Raw genomic sequence first — 17,025 nt, forward strand, 5'->3', positions numbered from 1 at the left:
CTATGTACCAGAGAGCAACTTGGAGTTAATATCTTGCCCAAGGATATTTGGCATGCAGACTAGGGAGAGCCAGGGATTGAACCACCAACCTTTCAGTCAGTAGATGATCTGCTCTACTTCCTGCCACCCCGGTTCTTAATTTTTTAAAGAACACACCATGCCAAGATATGCCAAGGTTTCAACTAAAAGCTCTTTGGAAATCACTTTTCGATGTAAAAATACTCTTATGCCTGTCAAACTGTGTTATATTTGGCATTTATCATACAATCAAAATAGTTTTTTTTGTGCCTGAAGATACAATTTAAAATGTGTGCAGATACAACACTGTTTCACGCCTTTTTTTGTCTGAAGTTCACAGGTTAATGTTAACAAAAAACATTCCACTGAAAATGATCAGGTACAAAGACCGGACTGAAAATTTGTGGAAAAAGCAGCCGATATCCAAACCTTTGTAAGAACCTTCAGAAGGCATGGAGAACTATTGCTAAAGACCATTTTAAAAAAAACATTGCAATATGATCTGGCTCCTTGGTAGCAAAATTTGAAGAAAATAGGGGAGGACCAAGACAACCTCAAAGGGTTTCAAACCCAACCTTCAAACAGTTGTTCTAAAACCTTTCATAACCTTTTAGGCATTTCAATCATACAGAAGGTCACAAATTAAACCTAACAACAGAAGTTCAACATCGCATGTTTACAAGCAGCAGCTCTACAACATGTGCAGGTGTTACAGTACCTGGCTGATGGAAAGATGGGGAGAGCTCCCTGGCCACAGCTCGGGCAATATCAGAATCCTGGCAGGCTGATTGTGAAGCCTGATCTGCACACTCTGCTTTGACCTGGGCATGGGACGTCCTGCAAGAATCCATATACTCATTAGTAACTAACATACTCAGCATAGTGTGCTCTGTCTGGTTTATTTGGAAGTGTTTCAATAGTTTCCATGGGGCTGCCATCTGGGGCTTCTAAAAAGCATTGATATGCAAGGCAGCTGTGAAGAAATGTGATGCACACAGCTTTTAGGTTTTTTTTCTCTCCTTTGATGTTGGCTGGACATTTCTCTTAATTGTAGACTTTGACAACGATAAGCCTTCGTCTTTGTGTGTTTTTGACTTGGCTAGTAACTGAAGAGTTTTTCTCTTAATCAAGGAAAGGATTTTGTAAATATCTACTTTCGTTGCCTTGAGGGGTCTTTCAGGGCTTTTAGTGTTGCTGAATTTATTTGATTTGATTTGATATTTTTCTAAAGGAATAAACTTCACTTCTTTTATCTCCTTAATGATGAAATAATGAGGAAACTAACACATATGTTTGTTTACCCCCCCCGCCCCCAAGAGCTTCCCAGATGTCTTAGGGATGGGGTATAAACCCCTAAGAGCTTTCTTGGTGCTGTACTGAGGAATGTGGTTTCTCTGTCAATCTAACAAAGTATTTCTGCCAAACTGGCTAAAGAGGTAAAAACCAAAGGGTGATTAAAATGGAACAGTATAGAAAAAGAAACATTAAAATTATGTAGAGGGTTACATGGGTATCACATTTGATTAGAAATATGCATCAATTTTTATGAACGCTATTCAGCTCATCCAGACTTAAAATGGTGAATGGACTGATTCTTATATAGCGCACTTCTACTCTCCTGGAGCACTCACAGCACTTTAGATCACATTCACCCATTCACAGCCATGCACACAAGCACTTTCTTCTACACTTTAAGTGCATTCTATCTAAGCATTCACACACATGCATACGCTGATGGATGTATCGGAGAGCAACTTGGGGTTAGTATCTGAAGGTCAAAGCGATGCAACATTTGAATCCAACATTACATAAAATCCCTGCTGTGATCATTACTAAAACCAACCAGCTGATCTATACCACAGCAACAGTGATCCTTGAGATGCTTGGCTATAAGTTGACCAGCCACAAGTAGCAATACCTGCCATGCAGAAAGAGGCTGAGATCAAGGGAAAACTGCAGGAAGTTAGCAAAATATTTAAACTGCAGAAAGGTATGAGGAAGAATGGAGTGTAGAAGAAGTACAACAAGCTGCTAATTCTGAGGCCTTTGAAACAACCAAACAAAGATACACAGTCTTGGCTAACCGCCTTAAGAGGTATACCAGAAGTAGAAACCATGAGAATAAACCAGATGTTCTCTACTAAACCATCAAAGATGCATTAATATAAGGCAGGAAAACAATATGAGAGCAGTCCCACCAAGACTGGAGATGAAGCAACACTGGAATAGCATATGGGAGATGGATGCAACACAACAACAATACTCAGTGTTTAGTGGATCTAAGAGCACCCCATAGCAACCACTCTAAACTGCATGTCATGTGATGTGACCATCACATCCAAAAAAGAGTCTCAAGCATGAGTTCGCCAGCACCAGGCCCGCACATCATTCACACCTACTGCCTAAGAGCCTAACTGTATTCAGTGAGCACCTGGCAGAACAAATGAACCAGCTGCTAATGGATGCAACTGGAACAGCTAACTGAAGGCTGGACAGTCTTGATTACCAAGGACCCTTCGAAGGGACTGGTCCCATCTAACTAACATCCAATAAACTGCCTAACACCACATGGAAGCCTCTGCCAATGTAATTGTAACCTCTCTGTAACCTACAGAGAAATAACATCGTGGAAGAGGCAAAAAGTGAGTAAAAAATGTCCTAAATGCAGTTAGAATTTATTTAGAACTATAAATTAAATTTCTTTTAGCAATTATTGTTTTTTAATGTCACAATTCCAACCCTGCTCCTTTATCCGGGCTTGGACCGGTGTTCTGAGAAACCATCCTACTCTGACAAATCGTCCTACCCGTATTATAATTTGACGGTGACTTGTGACTAAACCTAACCATAACCCTAACCATAACCCTAACCATAATGGATTGGATTTATATAGCTTTTTTCAAGGCACCCAAAGCGCTTAAAAGCGCGCCATAACCATAACCTTAAGAAGTATTCCAGATGGGTGAGAGAAAAAGAAGTTAATTCGGCTTTGGTGTTGTGCACATGCGCCGCGTCTGCGCAGAAACATTGGGTAGGATGTTTTTTTGAGGTAGGATGGATTCCCAGAACACCTGCAAAAGTGACCCGAAATTGGCACTCTGGTGGAGTTGCTGTGTGTGTGTGTGTGTGTGTGTGTGTGTGTGTGTGTGTGTGTGTGTGTGTGTGTGTTTATGAGTGGTTTTAAACCTTGTGATCCACAAAACAGCATAACAGTAAAAGAAGAACTGACTGCGTTACAGTCAGTGCGAGAGCAGCGGCTTCGCTCATGCGCGATTCATTTGCAGTTTGGACGCATAGGGGTCAACATCTCTGTGCCCTGATAGCAGATGGGGGAGGACTATCATCCGCCTGTGAGTGCTTTGGCACGGGTGAGGTGCCCACGGCAGCACCGCTGCTTGTTGAGAGTAAGAGCAATATGCATTTTCACGTCAAAAAGTCGTCATAAATAAGTCTCCAATAATACCAGAAAAAGTCACCAGATTTGTCGCTAGTCGCTTTTTAGAAAAAAAGTCTCTAAGGGGGTCTGAAAACTCGCTAAATATAGTGACAAAGTCGCCAAGTTGGCAACACTGGAAATAATTTAGACAGTTTGTAACTCTTAGTGATGCCGCAGTGTTCGTTTGACTTTGGGACCTGAAGAAGACGGAGTTTTGGACCCAGATCACTCCGCGGGGCTCCTGAATACGGCAGCCGTAATGCTCCGGCAATCCATCAAGCGGTGTGGCTTCATAGCTTACCAAAGTTGTACTGAAACATTTTTGACAGATTTCTGCGCGCCATGTACCACATAAAATTGGTTGGAGGTCAGTAAGTACAACCAGAATTCACACATAAGGCGCACTAACGATTTTTGAGAAAATTACAGAAGAAAAGAATATATCGCGATATATATCGTTACCGCGCTTGCTTCAAATTATACCGTGATATGGATTTTAGGCCATATCGCCCAGCCCTACCTTGTCCCCACTGCTGTTCTACGTAAGCCTGAACAACAAAAAGATGGAAAGTAGTCAGAACTGAGCAGACTGCACTATCAGAATGCAATATTCCAGATATTGAGGATAGCTAGAATTACATGGGAATACAAGAGGTGAACTGAACAATGAGGAGGCCACTAGAGAAGCTGCCTTCGCCAAAGAGCAAGGCAAATCCTGAGGAGTCTGCTGAATGGGAAGAACAAGCTCTAGGTAATCAACACCTATGCCCTGCCAGATACCCTGCTGGAATAATAAGCTAGCCAAGGGAGGAGATAGAAACCACTGACATTAAAAAAAGAAAAGCCTTTACCACGTATCGAAGGTTTCATACCAAATCCAGGCCAACGAATAGTGAGTGTAGAATTACTATCCAGGATGTAAGAACAACAACAACAATCCATCAGTACATCAGAAAGATGGCCAGGAATGATCATGTGCTTGGTGATACCTCAGGCAGCAGAAACCCAAGAGAGAAAAGGAACAAGAACAGCAAAGATCATAAATACTAGTTGGCAGATCATACATGGAAAGCTATAATGAAGTGGATGGCATAGCATGCAGGAACACCGTTGCAGAGTAAGGCCTGGAAGTGCTAAGGCTAACCAGCCAGTAGTTGGGTCCAAGCAGAGGAGGAAGGCTGTAGTGATAAGATGTAGCAATAGCAACATCAGGAAATAGGAACAAGATACCTGAGAAATAACAAGGGCTGAGAGAGGAGATAGAAAATACGTGGAAGCTGAAGGCAACTGTTGTCCCTGTAGTAATCAGAATACTCGGGTCACTGTGCCCAAAATTGAGTGAGTGGCTCCAGTAGATTCTAGGTATGGCATCTAAAATGGGTTTCTGGGGCTGAGATGCATGCCGGCAGAGGAGATTGAGGTGGAAGTGATGCTGGTGTTGGCTTGACTGGTGGGGACTTCGGGGTTGGTTAGGAGTACAGGTGAATATGCAGGTGTCACAGGAGGTCAGATCAGTGAGGCAGTGGGAGGAGGGCATCTAGGGGTGCTGATGATATTTGAGATGGGGGATGTGCAGTTAAAACAGTTGAAAAACAGGCTTGAAATGGTGTGTTAGTTTTACACCAGATGTAACCAGACTCAACCCTTTAAAAAAGTTTAGACAGAATATTTTTCCAAAGGTTTTGGGGATTTAACGGTTACTTTTTCACATAGAGCAGGTAGGGTTGGATAGCTTTTTTTTCTTTTAATAAACTAAATGAGCATTTACATACTGGGTTATCTTTGTCCAGTTTTAAAATATATTTGATCATCTGAAACATGTGACACATATGAAAGACAATCCCAAACTAACAAGCAGCAAATATTTTTTCATTCCACAGAATACTAAGTACCATATGCTTACTATGAAGTTTCAATTACATTTGTAAGCCAGTGTGTCAAAATGAGCAATAAAATGTCTTTGTGTCAAGCCAAAATATGCAGAGTAGTATTAAGAGTATTACTAATAGTATTTAATAATGAGCAGTATATGCTCTGACAATAGTATAGATAAAATATGGATAAAACTTTGGATAGTATATACTACCCAATATACTTCCAATATAGTAAAGAAAAAGGTGGTAAAAGTAGTTGTAACTTCCTTATGGTTCTCAGGATATTTTACCTGGAGATGGCAATCTCAACCTTGGTTCTGGCGATGGCTGCTGCTCTCACTGCTCCTTCAATGGCACGATCCACTTTTTGTTTGGTCTTGGCATTTTTTAGTGGGAACAGCTGCTTCCTGATACCCCGGATCAGCATATTGTTCTTGTACTTCCCTTCTTCCTTCGTCCCATTAGGAAAGATGGTGCAGCCATAGCCATGGCGTTTATTATTCAACCACTCGCCTTCATATTTCATGCCATTAGACCGCTCAGAGATACCAAAGCCACTGCGTTTGTCATTTTTCCACTCGCCCACATACGACTCGGTGGTGGTAGCATCCACACTGTCCTCAAGAGGCAGGTAGTCATCGCCAGGGTCTCCATCTCCAAAGCTAATGGTAGAGTTGGCGTCACTTGAACTGATGCGGCTCATAGTAGTGTCACTGTGTGCTGAACTGCGCTTACTAGAAATTGATGAGCGTGAATCAGATTTGCGTAGTCGCTGAAGGCTACCAAAAAAGGAGCCACGGCGAAAAAGACCCTTTCTCTTCTCTGAACCCTCTCCATCTGATTGGAAGTTGAGCACAAAACCACCACGTGTGCCAGCAGGGCTATCGGATAGGCTGTCACGCAGTACTGTACCATTACTCTGCTCACTGCGGAGTGAAGACAGCGAAGTTCGTAGAGGTGAGCGGATGACAGAAGCCATGCCATAAGGAACACTTTGACGTACTCCATAGCCATGACGCATGCCACCACTCCACTGACCCTGATACGTGCCTACAGCAGTAGCAGAGAGACACACAGAGAGAAGACAGACTGTGAGTAAAGCATAAAAAATAAGCAGAGACAGAATAAAAAGCATATACAGAATAATGTAGAATACAAAGTGAGTGATAGAGGCTACCAAAGTAAATAAAAAAGATCAAGAATGCAAAGAAGGATGCAACTAGAGCTCCAACAATGAATCAATGAACCAACTACTTTCTATAGTCGAATGAAAGTCATTTTAATCAACCTTTTGGCCATGCATCATTATAGCAAGACAAATATCGTACCACACCACATTACTTTATGACAGCGTAGGATACTAAGCTAAAAAAAACAAACAAAAACAAAGTCACTGCAGAGGTAGAGTAAAAATATAATTTTATTTTATTAACAACTTAGGTGACATTCCTAGCCAACAGAAATGTTAGCAATGTGTCAGGAGACTGTACAAACTTCAACTGCCATAAACAGGCTGCCCATCTACAAAGTTGTTATCATATAATTGTGTAAGTGTATCAGTGATTATAACTATATCCAAAAGTGTTCAACAGATGTGCTTAAGCATGACATATCCAGGACACGTGTGAAGTGTAAAACACTGTGAGGCAGACTCCATGTTTAAGTAAAGGGTGGGCCATTTCTATGGATACAGCGTAATAACATGGGAATGGTTGGTGATATTAAAGTCCTGTTTGTGGCACATTAGTATATGTGAAGGGGCAAACTCCTCAAGATGGGCGGTGACCATGGTGGCCATTTACAAGTCGGCCATCTTGGATACAACTTTTGTTTTTTTCAATAGGAAGAGGGCCATGTGACACATCACACTTATTGGTAATGTCACAAGAAAAACAATGGTGTGCTTGGTTTCAACGTAACTTTATTCTTTCATGAGTTATTTACAAGTTTCTCTTTGTTCACAGCCATTGACATGACATTGACAACCAGTATTTAAGCCAGGCGATGACTGCTGTTCTTCGCTGGATCGTTGTGTTTGACTCGTGTTAGTGTCGTCAAGTTGCCAGCTAAGTTTCCCCTTTGTGTTTCTGAGCATTGAACTAACAAACATTTCCCTGTGTACAGACTCCCTTGACCTTTTCCCTGTTTCCTGTGTGGTGATAGTTGGAGAAAGAGAGCCTGATCATGTGTGTGGATTAATGGAAGAGGAGCGAGAGTCTGTTTCCCTGGATTTCCCTGGAGCCCCGTCCCCCCACTTTTGTACGTAGCACTATTTCTGCACATTTGTATATACATTCAGTGAACTGTGTAAATAAATTGCTTGTGAAGCTTCCTATCGCTGAGTTTTGCATGTGAGTTCTCACGACAAACCGTAACAGTAATGATCCAGCCAACCATGGACTCAGCAGACTCAACCCCCACCCTGCAGCCTGTCCTCACCCCGGAAGCAATTCTGGAACGCCACAAACAAATGCTACAGCACACTAACTAGCAACTGGCTACGCTCACCCAAGCCCTCGCTCAACACCCATCCACGCCTCCTCTGCATGTCTCTCCACAGTTACCGGCTTCCGAAACTCTGGCGCCCGTACTATCTACCTCTTCCGCACCGGCTCACCCAGAACCCCCGGAGCAATCTTTACCTGCTATGGAATCTTACTCGGGTGAGTTTCATAAGTGTGCAGGATTTTTGACCCAGATCACAGACCTATGAGACTGATGGGGCCAAAATTGCCTATATTGTTCAGTTGTTACAGGCAGGTATTGAACTGGGCACAAGCCATGCTAAGAACTGACCCTGAGATCACTTAGCAGGACTTTCTCGTTAAATTTAAAAGTGGTTTTGAAAGAGGCACCGGGGCTGAGGTGGCTGCTCTTTGATTGTTGAACTTAAAGCAGGGGAGACGGAGTATAGCGGAATACTCAGTCGAGTTTTGGACTTTGGCTGAAGAGACCGGGTGGGGGCAGTCGGCATTGATAAGTACCTCACTGAATAATGTTTGTGATGAATTGAAAAATGAACTGGTAATGAGGGACTTACCTTTGACTCTCTCTGATGTGATTACACTGTGTATGAAGGTAGACGAGCATTTAAGAGTGAGCCGGGGAACCGGAAACTATATTACCCAGAGGCATCTGGGACACACGGAAATGGCGCTGGGCGGAGGCGCGACCAGTGGCGGAGGCAATCAGGTGTCGGACAGTATGGAAGAGGGTGAACAACCCATGCAATTGGGGCGCTCCAGACTAATGCCTGAGGAGCGACATTGACGGTGGAGGGCCGGTGAGTGTTTTTACTGCAGTTGCAAAGGCCATATCGCCAACGCTTGGCCAAAAGACCGCCCGCCAGTAGAGAGGAGAGTATGGGTGGATGAGGTCTCCTGTTCACGGTCTCCTCCACGTCTCATGATTGCAGCAAAATGAACTGTGCAACTCAAGACTCATTCTCTTAGGGCTCCGATTGACTCTGGGGCAAACAGAACTTTATTGACGCTTCGCTGGCGCATAAGCTAAAACTAAGCACTGAAACACTACCACACTCTCTTCAAGTTACAGCCCTTAGTGGTCAGCGTCTCCCAGACATCACCCACATTACAGAGCCCATTTCTTTAACCCTTTCTGGAAATCATTCTGAAACCTTGCAGTTTTCAAAGCCCCCCTCACACCGCTAGTCTTAGGCTACCCCTGGCTGCGTCAACATAACCCAGTCCTTGATTGGAGAAAGGAGAGTAACCTGGGGTGGGGGGAGGAGTGACCTCAAACTGGGTTTTTTTTGCAAAGATAGAGCGTGCTCGCTGCCTCCTTGCCAGCCGTACGATTGCGGGATTGACCTTCTCCCGGGCGCACCGCTCCCTACCAGCTGTTTATACAGCCTTTCACAGCCTGAATGTGAAAGCATGGAAAAGTACATTAACGAGTCACTTGCTGCAGGTTTAATTCGCCCCTCATCTTCCCCAGTAGCCACTGGCTTCTTTTTTGTGACCAGGAAAGACAAGAGTTTATGGCCCTGCATTGGTTATCGAGGCCTCAACAACATTACGGTTAAAAACAAATATCCTCTCCCGCTGTTGAATTCCGCTTTCGAGCTTCTCCAGGGGGCCACAATCTTCACTAAGACCTGCAAAATGCAAATATCCTGGTCAGGAAAAGTGAGGGGGATGAGTGGAAAACGGCCTTTAACACCCATCTTGGCCATTTTAATATCTTGTCATGCCGTTTGGTCTCACCAATGCTCCAGCTGTTTTTCAGGCTCTGGTAAACGACGTGCTCCGGGACTTCATCAACCACTTTGTCTTTTTTACCTGGATGATATCCTCATCTTCTCACGCTCCGTCACCGAACACGAACGCCATGTCAGACAGGTCTTACAACATCTCCTTGTGGACCATCTCTTTGTTAAGGAAGAGAAGTGTGAGTTCCACGTAACTACAGTTTCCTTTCTGGGCTACATCATTGAGCAAGGTAACCTCAGAGCCGACCCAGCTAAGGTTAAAGCCGCCATTAACTGGCCAACCCCTTCTAACCGCAAGCAACTCCAAAGCTTTCTGGGTTTTGCTAACTTTTACCTTCGTTTCATTCGTGACTACAGTAAGCTTGCTTTGCCAATAACTCGTCTCAACTCACCCAAGGTTCCTGTCAGCTGGGATGAGCCTTCTCTCATCTGAAGCTACGTTTCGCCTCGGCGGCCATCCTTTTCCAACCAGATCTCAGTCTACAGTTTGTCGTGGAGGTGGACGCTTCGGACGCCGGAGTGGGGGCCGTGCTCTCCCAGCAACAAAGTGGTAAGCTTCACTCTTGTGCTTACTTCTCTCGCCGTCTCTCCCCCGCAGAAGGAAATTATGACGTGGGAGACCGCGAACTGCTAGCCATCAAGCTCGCCCTGGAGGAGTGGCGTCACTGGCTGGAGAACGCTGCCCAGCCATTCGTGGTGTGGATGGACCACAAGAATTTGGAGTATATTCGGTCAGCTAAATGGCCAAATGCCAGGCCAGCCAGGTGGGCCCTGTTTTTCACCAGATTCCAGCTCTCGATCACCTACAGACCTGGCTCTCATAACGTCAAACCCGGCACTCTCTCACGCCGATTCACTGCCTCGGAAGATACAGCTCAGGACTCCCCCATTCTCCCTCCCACGTGTGTTATTGGGACCCTGACCTGGGAGATCAAATTTGCCATTAGGGAGGGTCATTGAACAGAACCAGGCCCCTGAACGGGCCCTCCAGGTTTACTCTTTGTAGAACTCGTGACCTCTGTTAGGTCACGAGTGCTACATTGGGCTCACCTGTCACCCGGGGGTCCACCGCACCATTACCTTCCTTCAGCGCTTCGCCTGGTGGCCCTCTCTTGCAGAAGATGATTGTGAATGCATTGCCACTTGTCCAATTTGTGCCCAAAACAACAACGTCCATCAGCCATCTTCCGGCCTACTCCAACCACTGCCTACGCCAAGCCGCCCCTGGTCGCACATTGCTATCCACTTCATCACCGTTCAGCCACCTTCATCAGGTAACTCAGTCATTCTCACAATCATCGATCGCTTTTCTAAAGCTGCTCATTTTGTTGCCCTCCCCAAGCTCCCCTCTGCTCTAGAGACCACCCAGCTCCTGACTGACCACGTTTTACACCTCCATGGAATCCCCACGGACATAGTTTCAGACAGGGGTCCACAGTTTACGTTGCGCGTCTGGAAGGAATTCTGTAACGTCGTCAGAGCTCAGGTCAGTCTCTCCTCCAGTTTCCATCCGCAGACAAATGGCCAAACGGAGTGGGCCAATCAGGAGCTCGAAGCGGCACTCCAATGCTTGACATCCACCAACCAGACGAATAACTCCCATGGATCGAGTACGCTCACAACAGCCTCACCTCCCCTGCCACCGGAGTGTCCCCCTTCGAGGCGTCCCTAGGTTACCAACCACCTCCGTTTCCTGCCGTTGAAGGTGAGCACTTTGTGCCCTCTTTCCAGCAGCATCGCCAGAGGAGTCGGCGCGCCAGGAGAGCCACTCAAGCCGCCCTTCTCTGCACGGCCGAGCGCTTGGCGTACTGTCACTGGACCCCGGCACCACCTTACGCGCCCGGACAGAAGGTTTGGCTGTCTGCCAGGTTCATCCTACTCAGGTCTGAATCCAAAAAACTATCTCCCACCTTCATCTGCCCTTTTGAAATTGACACCCTGATTAACCCTGTTTCTGTCCATCTAAGACTGCCCCGGAATACGCGGATTCACAATGTCTTCCATGTGTCACAAATGTAACCTGGTCTCTCTAGCCTGATCGTGTTTGTGGATTATTGGAAGAGGAGCGAGAGTCTGTTTCCCTGGATTTCCCTGGAGCCCTGTCCCCCCACTTTTATATATAGCAGTATTTCTGCACATTTGTATATACATTTGGTGAACTGTGTAAATAAATTGCTTGTGAAGCTTCCTATCACGGAGTCCTGCGTGTGAGTCCTCATGACAAACCGTAACAAAAAGTTAATAACAATGCCTCAGTTAGCACAGCAGAGGCTTGGACCTGAAAATTCAGATTCAGATTCAGAAGACTTTATTTATTCCCAAGGGGCAATTACGAGACTGACCTTGCCGACCGTACATACAATACACAAACATCACATTGGAGAGACCGGTCAGGCTAGGTAGCTGGCCGGTCAGCCGCACGAGCAGACTGAGCTCAGACTTATCTGAGTTGATAAGTCATCACTTAACAACAAGACTGCCTATTTATAACCACAAATATTGTCATCTTTAGTAATCAAGTAATCTATTGATTATTCCATGACTTAATCAAGTAAAATACCATGGATAATAAATACTTTTGTCTTATTAATGAATAGTAATGAATATTCAAAAGAGAAAAAACAGGTTTTTCAAAATGAACTGCTCACTAGTGTCCATTTTAGAAATTACAACGTTTTAAAGTTTAACTGCAAAAAACATCTCTTAACAAAACAAAAACCTGTGATAGTATTTATGTGCCATGCTAAAATGTTATGTTTTCTTAAATGCAAAAAATATAAATAATTTTAGTCAAAGTGAAATAACTAAGGCATGAAAAAAAAAAGTACCTTTACTCTTTTTCTTGGAAGATTTTTCGCGGTGTAAAACAAACGGTGGTGGATTGTAGCTGCTCAAAGTCTTCATGTCCGAGTTTGTTGATGGTTGCTATGATGAAAGACGCCCAACAGCTTTTTCACAGTAAAGGTTTTAATGGTGATTACAGAAACAGTGCTGCTGTCTTGGACGCTAGAAACATGTTGTGTTTTTTTACTGAACTTGAGCTCGCCATGTCACTAATGGCTCCACATTAAACTGTGCCAGCGTCATCATCAGTGCAGCTGTTGTGTTAGCGATGTTTAAAACTGGGTGCTGGGCTTAATGTTGTTGAGTTTTTATTCAAACACATGGTTGTATTGTAGGTCTCTTTTTACTCCGAAATGAAAATATTTTTTCCACTCACAAGACAATAAAAATATCCCAATTTTTGGGAAATAAAAATATTTGAAATGGATGGTTTTATTAATGCAACAGTCAATTAGAAATTTGTGTATCTCTATGTTAAGCTTTATTTCATGTTCAGAATCACTGGGGCAAATGCTGATAGAGATTTCTGGGGTGTGGGTGTGAGTATTAACAGTATATAAACTGGGGATGTTCCTGGAAACGAATTTCTTAGTTGACTGAATGAGGGGAAAAATGAGACTAGCTGAGTAGTCTAAAACTAAGAAACACTCAGACATTAAGTTAAATTTGACAACTGTTTAGTGGACAATGTCAAAGACTGTAAGGCATTTGAAACCATTAATCACATTTTTCAGTCGCTTAACTGTGCAGCATCACGCATCATCAATATTACAGGTTATACTCCAGACAAAGAAGAAGAAAAACACTTAAACTGAATATGATGTGATAAACATGTAAATGAAAACATGTTGCTACAAAAGACGTTCACATATTACTAAAATATGACAAATCAACATCCAAAAAACTGAACAGCAAGTAAAAAGTGTAGCACATTGAGCCATGCTTTATGAATGATGTACGAAACTTCATTAAAACCACTTCAGTGAAAGTTAAAATCTGAAATAACAGATCAATAAATCATTCAGGGCTTTCCTCCAGTTATCTGATGCTTCAAGATGGCGCCGAGTATGGCAGCCTCGTCGCGAGCTCCCCCAAGCAACGGCTTTCTTCTGTGTTTAATTTTACTTTTCCTTTATTTTTTCACGAGCAGCACTTGTCTCCTTGTGTACGACCGACAAACCTTACTGGACATAAAAGACGGTCTTTCTTATAACTTTCCGGAGTTCAAGTTTTGCAACACGGACGCTCCGTTTGCAGACCCCCCATTCATCTCACCTGAGACGCCTTTGTTCTCTGGCCCTGGAGGCCGCAAACGCCGACGCAGAGGGAGAAGATCTGGCGTTCTGGTTCGACTGAGACGGCGCACTTACAGACCACCGTTACCCAGTTTATTACTGGCTAATATGCAGTCTCTGGAGAACAAGCTGTGCGAGCTTCGGGCACGGATCTCATTCCAGCGAGAGATGCGGGACTGCTGCGTGATCTGCCTCACAGAAACCTGGCTATCGGACAAAGTACCGGACTCCGCAATACAACTGCCGGGGTTCTCTGTGCACCGCGCGGACAGGTCACAGGATCTTACTGGGAAAAGCAGAGGCGGTGGTGTGTGTTTCATGATCAACAACAGCTGGTGTGATTATGCGAACGTGCACCCGGTCAAATCCTTCTGCTCACCGGACCTGGAGTACCTGATGATTAAGTGCCGGCCATTCTGGCTACCGAGGGAATTTACAGCAGTGATTATTACGGCTGTTTACATTCCCCCACAAGCCGACACTGACCGAGCACTCAGGGAACTGTACAGCGCGATCAGCAGCGAGGAAACCGCACACCCAGAGGCAGCGTTTATCACAGCCGGAGACTTTAATAAGGGAAACCTGAAGAAAGTCTCACCAAAACTCCATCAACACATCCTTTTCAACACACGTGGAAACCGGCAACTCGACCACTGTTACACCTCTTTCCGGGATGCGTACAAAGCCCTCCCCCGCGCCTCATTCAGCCAATCAGATCACTGCTCCATCCTGCTCCTGCCCGCCTACAGGCAGAAGCTGAAACAGGAAGCTCCAACCCAGAGGGCGGTGCACTGTTGGACGGACCAATCGGAGTCTGCGCTGCGGGACTGTTTTGATCACGCGGACTGGGAAATGTTTCACGTGGCCGCCAGAGACATTGATGAATACACAGACTCAGTCTGTGGATTTATCAGGAAATGCGTGGAAGATGTCGTCCCATCCAGAACAGTCAAATCCTTCCCAAATCAAAAACCCTGGATTAACAGAGATGTTCGCGCGGCACTGGCGGCACGGAACACCGCCTTTGCCTCCGCGAACACATCGGACTACAAACACGCACATTACCAACTCCGGAAGACGATCAAAGCAGCCAAACGTGAGCACAGGGACAGGGTGGAACAACAGTTTGACAACCCTCGGAGTATGTGGCAGGGACTAAACACGATCACAGACTTTAGAGGGAAAACCAGCACACCGCAGACCACGGCCTCTCTGTGTGAGGATCTAAACGTATTCTACGCTAGATTCGACGCAGCGAACCCCATGAGACCGGACAGTGTGCGCACCGCGGATGACGTCAGTGCGCACACTGTGTCTGAGGAGGATGTGCGGAGGTGCTTCAGGAAGGTGAACGCACGCAAAGCTACTGGTCCGGACGGGATTCCCGGCCGCGTCCTCAAGTCATGCGCGGCTCAGCTGGCTGGAGTGTTCACGCACATCTTCAACCTTTCCCTCTCTCTGTCTGTAGTCCCAGCCTGCTTCAAAATGGCCACCATCGTCCCTGTACCCAAATCCTCCACCATCTCCTCATTGAACGACTGGCGACCTGTAGCCCTGACCCCCATCGTAAGCAAATGCTTCGAGAAGCTGGTCAGGGACTTCATCTGCTCTGCACTACCCGACTCACTGGACCCTCTACAGTTTGCATACCGCCACAACAGGTCCACTGATGATGCCATAGCCCTGACACTACACACTGCCCTGTCACACCTGGAGAAGAGAGACACGTATGTGAGGATGCTGTTTGTAGATTACAGCTCAGCATTCAATACCATCGTTCCCTCGAAGCTGGACAGGAAACTGCAGGATCTAGGACTGAGCAGCTCCCTCTGCAGCTGGATCCTTAGCTTCCTGTCTGACAGACGCCAGGTGGTCAGACTGGGCAGCATCACCTCATCCCCCATTACACTGAACACTGGTGCTCCACAGGGGTGTGTACTGAGCCCTCTCCTGTACTCACTCTACACCTACGACTGCACAGCCACTAACAGCTCCAACATCATTGTGAAGTTTGCGGACGACACTACAGTGGTGGGTCTTATCACCAACGGTGATGAGACGGCTTACAGGGAGGAGGTCAGCGCCCTGACCCACTGGTGTCAAGACAACCATCTCACCCTCAACGTCGCAAAGACAAAGGAGTTGATAGTGGACTTCCGGAGGTGCAGAGAAGTACACACCCCCATCACCATCAACGGCGCTGCTGTGGAGAGAGTGAGCAGCTTCCGGTTCCTTGGAGTACATCTGGCTGAGGATCTTACGTGGTCAGTACACACAAACAAAACAGTGAAGAAGGCGCAGCAGCGCCTCTTCTTTCTCAGGAGACTGAAAAGATTCGGCATGAGCCCCCGCATCCTCAGGACCTTCTATCGCTGTGCCATTGAGAGCATCCTCACTGGATGCATCACCACCTGGTATGGCAACAGCACCGCCTACAACTGCAAAGCTCTCCAGCGAGTAGTGCGGTGCTCTGAACGGATAATTGGAGGTGAGCTTCCCTCCCTCCAAGACATCTACAGGAAGCGCTGCCTGAGGAAAGCGGGGAGGATCATCAAGGACTCCAGTCACCCCAGCCATAAACTGTTCAGACTGCTTCCATCAGGAAGGAGGTTCTGCAGCATCCGGTCCCGTACCAGCAGACTGAGAGACAGCTTCTTCCATCAGGCCATCAGACTGCTGAACACGTCATAGACACCTCAGCTTCACTACTGGAACTTCAACATTATGCACTCCACACTGTATATAAATGCCACTTGTTTTGCACATATTCAACTCTGTATATTTTATATATTTTATTATTATTATTTTATTTTATTTTTTTACTATTTAATTTGTAAAAATGTGTATACACACACACACACACACACACACACACACACACACACACACACACGTAGGAAAATATTTAGTATACACATCCAGAAATGCATATACTATTATATATTGTACATATATTTATTAGTTTCAGGTTGGCCATTCTTGTATTTTGCTCGTTTGTGTTGTTGTGTTTGCACATCTCTGTTGCTTGTGGGGCTCGCACACAAGAATTTCACTCGCATGTGCTGTGCCAGTGTGCCTGCACATGTGATGTGACAATAAAAAAGTGATTTGATTTGATTTGATGTCAGGCTGCTGGGAAGCAGCCGAAGGAGGAAAGTTCAGGCCTCCCTCTCACCCACCTCCTTCAGCTTATCCGAGGAAATCCTGAGCCTTTCCCAGGTCAGTTGATTGATGCAATCTCTTCAGTGTGTTCTGGGTCCAACTGGCATGCCCGGCTGAAACACTGTGCCCACGAGGCAACAGCCTTAGCTGGCTCGTTTGGGTGTG

At 45.5% G+C, this 17,025-nt stretch overlaps 1 protein-coding gene across 4 annotated transcripts in view; it reads right to left on the bottom strand.

Annotated features, from left to right (window-relative positions):
* Nucleotides 1–17,025, bottom strand: part of LOC146554282 (junctophilin-1-like) — a 49,006-nt gene that overhangs the window by 21,889 nt on the left and 10,092 nt on the right. For all 4 annotated transcript variants that reach the window (XR_014889399.1, XM_085253506.1, XM_085253505.1 and 1 more), the window contains exons 2-3: nt 5,619–6,378; nt 737–855 (exon numbers count right to left, since the gene is read on the bottom strand). Coding sequence is in view for 3 of the 4 variants with exons in the window: in XM_085253506.1 (XP_085109632.1) it covers nt 737–855; nt 5,619–6,378 (879 nt within the window). In the remaining variant the exon portion in view is untranslated. The remainder of the gene's footprint in view (nt 1–736; nt 856–5,618; nt 6,379–17,025) is intronic.

Source organism: Mchenga conophoros, linkage group LG18, assembly GCF_057382185.1.
Source record: "Mchenga conophoros isolate Kocher_MC1m ecotype Shallow Benthic linkage group LG18, M_conophoros_male_GT1.1, whole genome shotgun sequence".
NCBI classification, from domain to species: Eukaryota; Metazoa; Chordata; class Actinopteri; order Cichliformes; family Cichlidae; genus Mchenga; species Mchenga conophoros.